Raw genomic sequence first — 13,812 nt, 5'->3', positions numbered from 1 at the left:
TCAGGGGCAGTTGCATCCAATCAGAATGCCTACTTCTAAATGTTCTTGGTAAAGAGGGATCTTAATCTCTATTTGCTGAAGGTGTGGCCACGTGCTTGCTGTCTAAGAGCATGAGATCTGGTTTCTTCTTGACAGGACACTGTCCTGCGAGTATGCCTTGGGAAGCTCTGTCTTTACTTTCTAATTGAAGTGCTCAACCACCAAACCATTGACCTTCTGTACTGGTATCTCTGTATTTCCATGCGTGGTGTACAATTTCAACTTTAGCTCAGGGTTAGTGTTGATGTCTTACAACCCTCCAAGTTGCGACCATTTTAGTCACCATGGCGACTAGAATTTGGAGCTGGCAACTGACTTGAAATGGAAGTTGTCAGTCTGGCAACTAGAATCGAGTGGTTGAGTGGACTATCATCTGGACCGAAAAAAAAATGCTCTGAGCATTATGAATTCACTTGTGAAATAAGTTCTACCATTTTAACCCACATAAATTGAGACTAAAATAAAATGAAACGTTTAATTCCAGAACCCATCATGAGATAGAACAAATTTGCAGTACATCTTTGAGTTTCATATGCAACGAACTTTGTTCCACTTGACTGAACTTCAGCATGTGATAATTTTACCTTTGAGCATGAGACAATGCACGCATACTGTAGTATCAATGAGGTAATTGTGTACGGCCGAAATAAATTATGGTTGTGATTAAAAGCACATGGTCAAGTGTTGAGTTGAATCTGTATTGCGTCCACTTATTTTGGTTAAATCTGGATGTTTCACTGACTGTGAAACACTACATGTACAGTTTCTGCATCTTTGGTACTTTGATGTCTAGTTTGGTTTTGTACTGTGAAACTGGAAAATGTTCACAAAGAATTGCACAGTACCTTCACAGCACTTTCCTGCGAACACAGCTATTTTTAAATGTGGAAAGAAATTTGATCAGGGCAGATTTTGATCACATGCTGGGTGACCACTTCTGAACAGGAACATGCGTCACGCAGTCAACAAAACAACGCTACAATTTTTGTCAAGTTTTTATTGCCCATGTACCTTAATTAATTTGCTCTTTGTTTCAAAATTGTTCTCAAAATATTTAGTCGGCGGTTGGCTTGCCTGGGCTAAAGCCCGTGGGGCAAGTGAGCAGAGAAAGTTACTTGCCCAAGAGGAAAATGCACTTGTCTCAGATGAGTGGATAGGTTCCTTTTTCAAGTCCTGCTGGTAATTTAGATATGCTGAATAACACTTTCCACCAGCTAGTTGTTATTTGGTATAATCTGTGCCATTCACACTTGAGTTTTACTCTGTAAATGGAAATTAAAATTCACAATATTTCTGTGTTTTTTTTGTGGGAAAAATGGCGGTAAATCACACATTCTTAACTTGTGAACGCTTTTTGGTGCATATATTTCACAACTAGCTCAGTATGTTTGTGTGAAGGGCTGGTCAATTGATTGAAGATATCGTGGCTGTTATTGTTTCTTCTTAGTGGCTTTTCTTCTAGTACAGCTCTTATGTTCAATGAGTATGAAACACTTTTCTTAACATGCTTAGCAAGTGGAGCTTAGGAAGACCTGTCAAATCATCAAAAGGAATTGATTGTGATTTTGTATGATCATCAATAATAAAAAACATTATTTGAATCACTTTATTGAACTAGCTCAGGGATAGCATATTAATTAACAAATAAAGAAGCCTAAGCCGTGTATTAAATTGTGATAAAAAAGAGGAACATTTGAGAACACAAGGGAAATGTAGAAAACATGAGCCGCAGGCGAGTGTTTTCTACATTTCTCGAGTGTTCTCAAATGTCTGTAGTGTTTATCACAGTGTAATACATGGCTTAGGCTTCTTCATTTGCTTTATGATATAGAGGTTATGTAATAAGATTCAAGAAGTTCTCACACATTTCATGAACGTATATGAATTACTTAATGTTCATCAAGATGGTGGATCAGTTGAGCACATGGTTATTGGACCATGACCAAAAGGTGTCATGGGTAAATGTAACCCGCGTGACGCGTGACATGTAACATGCTTTCTTCTTTTTTTTTAAATCAATGTTGCTTGCTGATCACAAAAATGCTAACAACCATAACAAGAACGATAACAAGAACAAGGAAAATAAAAACAACAAACAAAAATTAAAATGTCATTAATGTCCAAGACAGTTCCAAATGGTCTGATCACAAAGGGTCATTAATGTCCAAGACCTTCTCCAACTTGACAGCAGCGTCCAGTTCCACTGACAGTAACACCCACACTTACAACAACAGGTAGTGTTCTTCACCTGCAATGAAAATTCTTTGTCAATGCTCAGTCAGCATAACGGGCAGGTCATCGAACGACTCGACCACTAAGAGTAACTGTTTGAGGTGCTGGTGGACTGGGTGACAGGAGAAGCACGGGGGATTGGAGAGGGGGATGCAGGCGGTGGGGTGAGGGAACAGAGTGATGAAGGCGCTTCAGAACTTGGCTCAGGTGGAACCACTGGGGTCAAGGAAGTGGCATTTGAAGGCCCATCATTCAGTGATGCTGTGGAAACTGCAGATGGAACATATGATGGACGTGGGTTCAACGGGTTGGGTCGGAGTTTGTCAGGAAGGAGTGGAGTGGTATTAGTCTGATTTGGTGAGGCAATGGTACTTGAGGGAGGTGCCAGTTGCACTTGAACACGGTTTTGCCTGATTTGTCTGGAGCCAGTTTTGATAAAGTAAGATCTAGGGCCCACAGAGCCGATGATCTGTCCAGAGATCCAGGCCTTTGAAGGTGAATTAGGGGGAGGCTTAGCATAGACGTAGCTTCCGGGTGGGAAGTCTTGAAGGAGTTGTCCTGCATGTTTGTCATAGGCTTGCTTTTTTTGCTTTTTGTAATTTGCAATGCAAATGTTCGGTTACTACTATGTCGCGTTGAAACTTGGATGGTTCCAATGTAACCGACAGCTGAAGCAAATTGCTGCGGAGAGAAGGTGTGACCTGAAGGGGGAGTGTTGCATACTGACAAGAGAGCCAAGTCTACATCTTTAGCTGTGCAGAGAATGTGTTTGGCAGACTTCACAGCTGCTTCAGCACGACCATTGGATTGCGACCAGTATGGAGATGACATGATGTGATTGAACTTGTATGTTTGAGCAAATTCTTTGAACAAGTCCAAGGTGTATTGGGCTCTGTTACCTGTTAGTAACGTGTGTGGAATTCCATGTCAGCCAAAGTGTTGCTTGGTGGCTTTCACTACAGCTGTTGATTGAATAGATGGGAGGCGGTCAATTTCATAAAAGTCACTGTAGTGATCAACTGTTACCAGATATGGTATGCCATTGAGCTCAAATAAGTATTGTGAAACCAGTTGCCAAGGTAAGGTTGGTACATGGTAAGGTTGGAGGGGTTCTCAAGGGTGTTGTTGCTTATATTGTGCACAAATGACACAGTTCTGGCACATGTCTGAAACCTGGCTGTTGATCCCTGGCCAGAAGACACAACTCCGAGCGTGTTAATTGGTGAACTCGGAGCCACAGTGAGCAGCGTGCAGCTTGTGGAGTATGGTCGGGCAAGCAGAAGAGGGGATAATGACACGATTTTGTTTAAACAGGAGCCCATCATGTGAGGTGAGTTCATGACGGATGGCCCAGTATGGGCGTGCTAGTTCAGGAACCGCAGCTTTGTTGTTGGGCCAGCCAGCCTCAATGAGAGATTGCAGAGCGATTTGTTCAGGATCTGTGACGGCCACTCTTCTTAGCTCTTGAAGCGTGGCATCTTAAAATGCAGAAAGTTGAGGGGTGTCTGTTTCAAATTCAACTCAATAGACCACTTCGTCATGCACTTGCTTGTGGGTGGTGGTGGGTAGAGGGGCTCAAGAGAGAGTGTCAGCAATGTGGAGTGTTGACCCCTTGTGGTACTCAATGCAGAATGTGTAGTGTTGAAGAGAAAGCATCATGCTTTGAAGACAGTGTGGAGCAGAAGCCAGAGGGCGCTTGAAAATGGTCTCCAGAGGCCTGTGATCACTATGGAGGACCACATCAGATTTGCCAAAGAGAAGTTTGTCAAACTTGTGGAATGCATGAACGATAGCTAGAGTTTCTTTTTCAATTTGAGCATATCATTGTTCTGTTGGACTGAGAGAACTTGAACTGTAGGCTACAGGTTGCCACAAGGTATCAGAGGAGTTTAAGGGATGAGTGGCTGGTTGAAGAAGTGCAACACCGAGGCCATTTTCAGAGGCGTCAACTTGAAGTACCACTGGGGCTTTGACATCAAAATAATGGAGACATGGAGCTTGAGACACTAACTCTTTTGCTTGTCGGAGAGCTTCTGTGTGTTGGTCAGCCCACAGGAATTTCTGATCAATGTGGAGAGGACGTACCACCTCACTGAGGCGAGGGCAGAACTTCGATAAATAAGTGATTGTGCCCAGGAAACGCCGTGTGGTTGCTTTGTCACGAGGTTGAGGCATGTTCAGGACTGCATTGACAATCTCATTACTGGGCTTTAGTCCTTCAGGCGTGAGGGTGTGACCCATGAAGAGCGCAGAGTAGGTCTTTAACTTGACTTTGTCGGGATTGAGCTTTAGGTGATGCTGAGAGAGGTGGTCCAGGAGCTTAATTACTGTGCGGTCATGATCATGGGTGGCCTCTCTTAGTGATGTGCCCTGACCTATGACAATGATGTCATTGGCAATGTTGACAACTCCTGCCAAGCCACAGAGAACATCATGAATGTGACGTTGGAACTCCTCAGGAGCTGAACTGATGCCGAAGGGAAGTCGAGTCCAGCGGTAACGCCCCCAGGGTGTGTGCATAGTAGTCAACTTAGAGGACTCCTCTGTCAGCTTAATTGTTTGAAAAGCATCTTTAATATCAAAAGTTGAGAAAATCCTAGCCTGATGAAAATGATGAAGGTTCTCCTCCAGAGTGGGGATGGGGTATACTGGTCTAAGAATAGCTTTGTTTATAGTCTGGGAAGGGTCTAAACAAATGTGAACTTTGGCAGGCTTAGTTGCTGATGGTGAGTGTTCACGTACCACCATGTTTGATATCCAGGATGTGGGTTCATTGACTCTGACTAGTTGACCCGTGTTGATCCGTTTGTCCAGTGTCTCTTTGATGATGGGTAACTTTGGTGCACCGTAGCGATGGGGCACAGCTTGGATGGGCTTAATAGTAGGATTGAGTGTCAGTGAGTAAGGTTCTCCCAGTTCACCCAGCCCCTCAAATAAATGGGGATAGTTAACTTTAATAGAATCAAAAGTCAACTCACCAAGAGGAGGTGAAGAAGGTGTGGAGGTGACATGGAGTTGATTTACAGTGTCAGCATCATAATTCAGGATACCCATGCAAGTACTATCAGCGAGACCCAGGAAGGGTGCATAGTAGCTTTGTGCAGTTATAACTTGAACCAGTACCTCATAGATTTTACCTTGGCAAGTACAATGCAATGTGGTTTGACCTCTAGTTGGGATGATGGATTTGGAGTAGCCAAGGAGATGAACACTGGAAGGTTCAACTTTGACAGGAGACATTTTTTGTAGATCTGTGACGTGTATAGTGTTACATAAACACCCAGAGTCCACTTGAAATCGCATGTGGCAAGTTGCTGCTGGCAAGGGAGTTGGGCTAAGATCCAGATCCACAAAGATACCCTTGGGTGCAGACTGAACCTACGCTACATCGTGAGTGATGACATAAGCGGTGCTTGACTGAAAGCCTGTGTCTGCCTGGTACACTGTATTAGCAGTGAATGCTCGCCAAACTTGTTGCCAGTGGCCTCTTTTGCCGCAACGATGGCAAGTATCGTTAGCTGCTGGGCAGCCACGACGAGCAGTGTGTGGTGTGCGACTGCACCACAAGCAGGTAGGAGAAGCATGAGACTGTGAAGCAGGGAGACCATGTTGTTTGAAGGGACGGTGAGGAGTTCTGGACTTGATGGCATTGGGTGTGACCTTGTGAGCTGCATCAGTTGTTTCCTCATTTACTATGCTGGGTGTAAGCTGGTGGGCTGATTCCTTAAGCTGTTGTTTAGTGATGGCTGATTCGGTTTTGAGGCCAGCCTCAAAGTCCTGAGCCTTATTGATGACTTGTTCAAAGGTCAGAGAAGCCAGGTTCTCCCGTGAGACGAGGTCGCTGCGAAAATGCTTGAAGGTGTCATTTAGCCCAATTACAAAAATGTCTCTCTGTAGCCTGTCGTCGACTGCTGAAGGAAAGTTACATTTGTGGTACTCTAGTCGCACTACAGTATGCCACTGCTGAATACTCATCCCTGGGTCCTGTTTTAAAATGCAAAGAAAATTATGAGTGCATTGGATGATGGGTTCCTCGCCAAGATAGTGGCCGGAGAGTTAAGCTAACCATTTGGCAGGAGGTTGTTTATCTCCATTGGCGATTTTGGGAGTCGATGGTTGTGGTTAGTATGTCCCATTCCGCCTGAGGGAAAGCTCGTCAAAGAGCCACCATAACCTTAGGTCGTTTGGTTTGTATCCAGTAGTTGTCGCTATCCACATCTTTAGAGGGGTTGATGTATTCTTCCATGATGCAATAATCCCTGAAGTTTGCAATGAAGAATTTGAAAGCTTGACGACGATTCTCTGAGCTGGCGTCAAACTCAGGTCAATCCTTACCCATGATGTCGGAGGAGAAAAGAGTCCCAAACAACGATGTGTCAATCGAAGAGCGGTGAGAGGAGTAGATCAGTGAGTTCGGAAAATAGTCCAAACTGCGATGAGTCGATTGATGAGGGAGAGATGGCGAGTTCGAAGCATTTATAGAACAAGTCTGAATATAATCAGTCATGAGAGGCCAGGCTGAATTGTAGAAGCTTTGGGTTCTTCACTTCTGACACTATGTAATAAGATTCAAGAAGTCCTCACACATCTCATGAACGTATATGAATTGTTTAATGTTCATCAAGATGGCAGACCAGTTGAGCACATGGTTATTGGACCATGACCAAAAGGTGTAATGGGTAAATGTAACCCGCATGACGCATGACATGTAACAGTTACATGGCGAAAAACAGTAAAACATGCCTTTTCTGTTTTATACCTTGATAAAACATATGGGTTTTTGACCAATCAGAGTGTGTAGAAGGTCCTATCTATATTACTATTAGTTTTATAATATAGATAGGACTCTAGGCGTAGGATGGGATTTGGCATTTTTTTGCATATCTTGCACTTGAGCCTCGCTCTACAAGACCTTGATAAGTCTCCCTTCTCAAGGCAGCCAAAGCAAACCCCCTTTGATCTCAAGAAGGCTATTCACTCTTGTGCACTCTGCTTCATGAACTCCACACATTCCTCTAGACTATGGCTTCTTCAGCACATTAGACAATGCGCTGATGGTCAAATCGGTTTCTGGCCAGCATCTTCTCCAGTCGAAGTTACAAGGGTATTAGCTGATGGTGGACGCCTTATGCGAAATTTAAATGGCAAAGGTTATGATGTAAGAAGTGGAACAATGGCCAATGCTCGTAAAAATGTTGCGTACCCTGTTTGGATTGCAAATATGCACTTCTTGTAAGAAATAAATAGAGAATTTTTTCAACTAAAGAAAAGTTTCTGTTCTGTTTTGATTATTAAACAAACCTCTTACATTTAGGGAGCAGACTGTTATATCGTCACCTTGCGTTTTTTTTTGTGAAATAAAAAAAAAGGGGTGGTGGATTTTCTTGTTTAATGTGCCAGGGGAGCAATTATACACTAGCTGAAAAATGTTGTAAACCGTATGCCCAAGGCAGGATGAAAATAATGGCAAAGTTGTAGAATAGGATAGAACACAGACACAGATACACATACTGACAGACAAAAAATAATAAAAACAACCTTTGCCAGGGATTAGCTTTCCGATCCTAACTTGAGCTTGAGATAGTTGGCTTTACGTCTCTAGAGCTCCTTCGGTGGTAATTGCAAATACATTAGTTGATGTAAATGTCACTTTAAGTTAACATCATGAAAGGACCAAGAAATTAGAAAGGATACTGTTACACTGTTTCACCAGGTGTAACATTATTCACTATTGAGAAACTATTTGTCTGGACAAGCTTTGCTGACAAAGGTGGTGTTGCTTTTTTCTCTTGTTCCCTGAAGTTTCGTCAGTTGTCCTTTCTGTGAGTCATACAGTGGCTTGGGGATATCGTCTTAAATATGGAAGTCAGTGCTCTTAAGATATATCCAAGCTTCATCCATCACCAGTTGTTATCACCATAACCCAAAAGTCTTGCAATAATTGGAGGTGGTCTTGCACCTTTGTTGGGTTTTCCTAGATGATGTACTCTTTGAAAATCTATTTTGTTGTGGGACTGGTCGATCTTGAGGTGTTCTTCTAAAAAGTTGTAAATAATTTTTTTTGGAGTCTTCTGTTGGAAGCTGTGCACCATCGTGGATTCTGTCACCACCATTTGAGGTGCTCAGTTCTTCTGGTAAGCCAAAAACTTTAACATTTTCTCTCCTAAAATAAGTTTCCATGTACAAAATCTGTTTCTTCAGTTCAAAGACTTTGTTTTGGACTTTCCTGAAATGTAGTTTCAGATCAGATATGTCTTCATCATAGAATTCCATATTTTGGTTGAGTACCTGGGGAACTTTTCCATTTCATTGGTTTTGTCTTTCAAAACCTTAACTTCTGCATCTAAGGGAGTTATGGTATTCTCTCACATGTTATCGTGCTTTATAAACACGAATTGATTTTCTCATGGTTATCATGGCTAGCGGTGTTGCTCGTGGGCATGTATGCACGACGATGATGAAGGAGTCGCGCAACATTGCGGCCATACTCCAGCTATAGCAAATGCAGCCTTGATTTACTGCATACATCTTTGATACTGGACATGTCATGGTTAATTGACACATGTCAAAACAAGGTATCCACTGACCAGTATCATGTGACCATGTCACGGGCTCAAGTTTGTAGCTTATTGAGGTCAATTGTCTTTTTGAAGTTGACCGCTGACCAGGTTTTCGATTGAATTGCAGGCTCAAGCCAGATTTACATGTTGCAGTCAGGGCTGGGTTGTTCGGAAGCCGATTAACGCTAACTCAGGATTGAAATTTTACTGAAGTATGAATTTTACTTTCATAAAAATGCTTTTTGCTGCTTACGTTTTGTGTAGTTTGAGATTGTTCAAAGTCAGGCCAAACAATACAAACAGAAAACCTCACCACAAAGTTAGAAAACTCAATTTAAAATTCTCTCTTATCCTGGGTTAGCTTAATCAGGCTTTGAAGAACCCGGTCGAGAAGCGCAGCTTTTTATGGGTAAATCTATATATTACTACAGCTCAACTGGTAGAGCACTGCACTGGTACAGCAGTGGTCATAGGTTCATATCCCATTCAAGCCTCAATTTATGAGAATAAGCTCTGTTCTCTCTATTTGTTATTCTGGTTAAGTTTTGTTCATAACTGCTATGATCATTCATGTCTTTAATTTTATCTCTGTGTGGTTCAAATGTATGATCTTTCATATGTTCATTTGCAAAGCAATACATAAATATTATCAATATTAATTGTGTTGAATTAAAGTTGTTCTCTCCTTTGTGTTTTAATTTCTGTATTTAGACCTGGATAGTTCCACTGCTTTATCATCTTCGTCATGGGTGCAGACTGATTAGAGAACACTTGGCTCAGGTCAGTTTGATATTAATTCAACCCACAGACTCCTAACAGACCAAAACTGGCGTTCAGAGAACTTTTGCCACTTCTGACAACATCAGGCTTTTGATGCCAGATGTTTTCTATTATCAGCTGACAAATAACTGAGAAAGGAGCCTTTTGGAGTGTTCCTAAATCACTGGTGTATTTTTTTGCTGGTCTGTACTATCATAAAATCAGAAATAGAAACCCTAACCATTCAATAAATATGCTTCGTATAAAACCACATTGTTTCAAGTTTAAAAGACTTGTTTTAGATAACCTTCATCCATCTTCAGATTCAAATGTAAATTAGATTGTTTGATGTGACATAAATACAAGGTGCATATGATATTAATTACTAAAATAACAACATGGACATGAATTACTAAAATACACTGGTGCTGAAAAATCAAAAGGACTGAAAACGTGAAATTGACAAGGTTAATTAAAATGAGAGTGATAGATTGATATTGTAATGTTCTTACATGGAACAATTACATTCTAAACAACAGAAATTTACATTGTAACTGAAAAAAATTAATTTAAACCAACTTGTGGCCATTGCTGTGTTCTTGCATTATTGCAAATGTATACATACATACAGACAGACATACATGCATGTACTTTATTTCCTCTCGAATTTTAGGTAGCTGAAATTAGCAAATATTTTTAAGAACAATATAACAAAATACAATACTTATGCAATGAATAAATTATGCTAAAAATAATGAAAGAGCTAAACTTGTACATAATAAAACTAGAGACAAGTTTAACAATGCTACTGAAAAGAGTCATATTGTAGTATCTTTTGCTTAAAATCCGAAAAAGTAGAGGTTCTAAGTGAGTTCGGAAGAGAGTTTCATAATTTAGCAGCTAAATATGAAAGGGAATGCAGGTCGTAAGTTGTTGTTTTTGGATCAGGTAGAGACAATATAATTACTGCTTAAACTATAGGTTGTAGGTTTACTCTATAGGGTAGCATCCTTGATCTACAGAGGCATTCAGAATCTTAGCAATGGGCTTAGCTATTACAGCTGCCAATTCTTTGACAAGCTTCTTTTTCAGGCTTTAATTTCATAACTGCTTAAATTGTGTGTATAACTGTGATGATCAATTATGTCGTCATACAAAATTGGCATGTTTGGCACCTCATGTTTCTTCCTTTGCATGGTGTGTTTTGCATATAAGCCACACCTTTCTACTCAAAACTTTCCTTAAAAATCAGGGATGTGGCTTATCTGCAAGAACATCTGGACAATGTGCTATAAACAAAGAGAAGAATGATCATCGCAGTAAATTTTCCAATTTAAGCAATTGAAAAGAAGAAGCCTGAAAAAAATCAGGGATTCAATGGGATTTGAACCCGTGACTTCTGCAAATACTGGTGCGATGCTCTACCAACTGAGCTATGAAGCCACACATTGGGAGCGAGGTCAATTAATTGAGTTCATATCTTCCCATGAGGAGTGGAAATGATGGGAAGTATATATGAATTATTTCATATATACTTCACATCATTTCACTCCTCACGGGAAGATATGAACTCAGTTAAAACAAACAACAAACAAACAAATGAAAGAGTTCTTGTCGTTGTATGTAAAAGTCTGTTGAAAAACTGATGGGAATGAAAAAAAATACTACTTCAAAATTACTAGAGAAAGATCAAACGTATTTCAAAGTCAGTAGACATCATGTCCATACTATATATTGTAGAACTAAGATTATAGGTAAGAGTTTCAGTTTGAAGTATTCTCTGTTTTTAATGTAGCAACTTTATGTGGGTTTACATTGAATTAATCAAGAAATGTACATGTAAAGCATCTTTCTCAAGACTTTCTTTCCAAAAAATTTTTTCCAAAATTTGAGTTGCCAAACTCGAGGTGTGGCTTATCCACAGGTGTTTACAGTATATCATCTCTGTAGCCACCATCCTTTGTTGCACATCTTAATCTTGTGGCAAACTGCTTCACTGTTTCTTCAGACACTTAGGATAGTTGTCTAAACGATTTTCATGTGTATGTTATGCCAACTTGTGAAATGAAATAGGCATTTAAAGCATTGATGGCACATTTTGTAGTCCTTCAGATCACTGGTGTTCAGGAGCATAGAAAATATTTCTTTTACATCTGGGCCAGCTAGGTGAAGAAGAAGAGCATGTCTTCATTGTCTGTTGTTTGTGTTGTCTTTGTTGATTATTAGGCCTTTGCCATCTGCAAAGAGTTCAAAAGTGGTAAGCCAAAACTTCTATAGGAATCCAAGCAAGTCACATTCATGAACCAGTTACCACAAGTACTCTTTTTCCCATGCACAATAAGGGAATGGAATTCGGTTGTTCCAGAAAAAATTCACACTTCCCTGACAAATCGGTTTCTGGAAATTCTCTCGGGAGAGGGGCCAAAGACTATAGAAATCCAGGCAGGAGGAGGGGGGTGAACCTAAAAAAACTTCTTTGGGATCATTTCCAACCGAATGTTGCGCGAAACTTTGAGATGTGTGACATGTGACACTTAAGCACTCTCTGTATCTGTAAAAAGGTGAAATCTTTCAGTTATATCTTTCTCTCCTGATACTGTAGAAAAATATGTTAAAGCCCTGGGCTTATATAACTTCATAAGGGCTTTTTGGTGGACTTATAAATGGAGGGCTTATAACCAGAGGAGGCATATAAGCAGAGTAAAAAAATGTTTCAGAACAACAGTTTAAAACGTATCTGAGAAACTGAGCAATTACATTAATAATACGTTTATTGTGTGTCACAATAAATGGAGAATTTATTTCAAAAACATCTATAAAACACTAATGCAACTGGAACAGCTGTGGAATAATTGGAATAGTTGTGTTGGAAATGAGCAGTGGAAGAGAACTCATAACATTGTTATATATGCATGAACGTTTGTTTCTTTCTTTAGTATTGTTATAATTATTGTTCTAAACTCCACAGGCACTTTTTTATGCCCATAACTTTTAATTAAAAAAATCTATTTTTTTTTAAGAAATGCAAAAGTAAGGCACTTATACATAAGATAGGCTTATTTTGGGGTAGGGGCTTATATCCAGGGGACTTATAACCGGGGGGCTTTAACATGAGATTTTACGTTATACTTCCATAATCACAGTAAACATGTAGTGTAACGTCAGGCTCATGGTGACTGTTGAAAGGCTGAATTGTCACTTGCCAGACAACTTGTCGTGATGAGACTAGCGTGTGTGGGAGATGCTTTACTAATCGAATAAAGCCAGAGATCAAGGCAAATCAGCTGTGATTGACGGTGATTTAATTGACGATAATCAAACGTAAACTGAAATATAATGCAGTGAATAAACTAATTACTAGATAATAGAAGATTACAAGATGACAAGAGTCACAAAACAGTAATAGCAAACATTGCAATCATAACTGTGATGTGACAATACTTCCCGTCAAACTTCTCTAATTAAAAATCATCATAAATGATTGACGGTGATTTAATTGACGATAATCAAACGTAAACTGAAATATAATGCAGTGAATAAACTAATTACTAGATAATAGAAGATTACAAGATGACAAGAGTCACAAAACAGTAATAGCAAACATTGCAATCATAACTGCAATGTGACAATACTTCCCGTCAAACTTCTCTAATTAAAAATCATCAGTGATCCCAATCAGATATACATACTCTTAACTGTCCTAATACAATAAATGATAACACTCTAAAATCTTGAAAGCAATAAAATTGCATGATGCGATAAAAACGTGCTTGCGAAAGCACCACTGAAAGCGATGTGGGAATTTACCAGCAAGGAAAGAACTTTTAACTGAATTACCAGAGATTCTTATAGGAAACTGCTAAATAGAAAGCTAAATAGAAAGCTAAGCTAGGGGGAGTATAAACTATAAAGATCTATCACTAAAACAAGATGAAATAAAAACTCTGAAAACTGAGGTTCTGCCATGTGTTGGACTCAGAACAATAGGCTGTTGTATAAAAAAACCAAGACTAAAGGTACTTTAGGTTAAAAAACGTCCAAACTTGAAACTTATACTAAAAAACAAGCATAGAAAATAGTTTGTACTTACACATTGGTTCCCACTTGCACTCTAAATAGTCAAGGGTAACTTAAAACTTAATTTACTTAAAAACACGTACTGTGCACGATAACTGAAACTTGAACTACTGGTGGGAATATGCCGCTAACACTATCTAGATAC

At 39.8% G+C, this 13,812-nt stretch overlaps 1 protein-coding gene across 2 annotated transcripts in view; it reads left to right on the top strand.

The window, feature by feature from the left end:
• The window catches only part of LOC110054340 (tRNA (32-2'-O)-methyltransferase regulator THADA-like), a 653,734-nt gene that overhangs the window by 174,064 nt on the left and 465,858 nt on the right, over nucleotides 1-13,812 (top strand). For both annotated transcript variants that reach the window (XM_089292979.1, XM_089292980.1), the window contains one exon: nucleotides 9,543-9,611. In XM_089292979.1, coding sequence (XP_089149105.1) covers nucleotides 9,543-9,611 — 69 coding nt within the window. The remainder of the gene's footprint in view (nucleotides 1-9,542; nucleotides 9,612-13,812) is intronic.

The sequence above is a fragment of the Orbicella faveolata genome, unplaced genomic scaffold (assembly GCF_042242905.1).
Source record: "Orbicella faveolata isolate gen_17 unplaced genomic scaffold, um_ofav_v1 contig_24, whole genome shotgun sequence".
Classification (NCBI taxonomy): domain Eukaryota; kingdom Metazoa; phylum Cnidaria; class Anthozoa; order Scleractinia; family Merulinidae; genus Orbicella; species Orbicella faveolata.
Note: the sequence above shows the minus strand (reverse complement) of the source record. Positions and strands in the feature narration are given on the sequence as shown.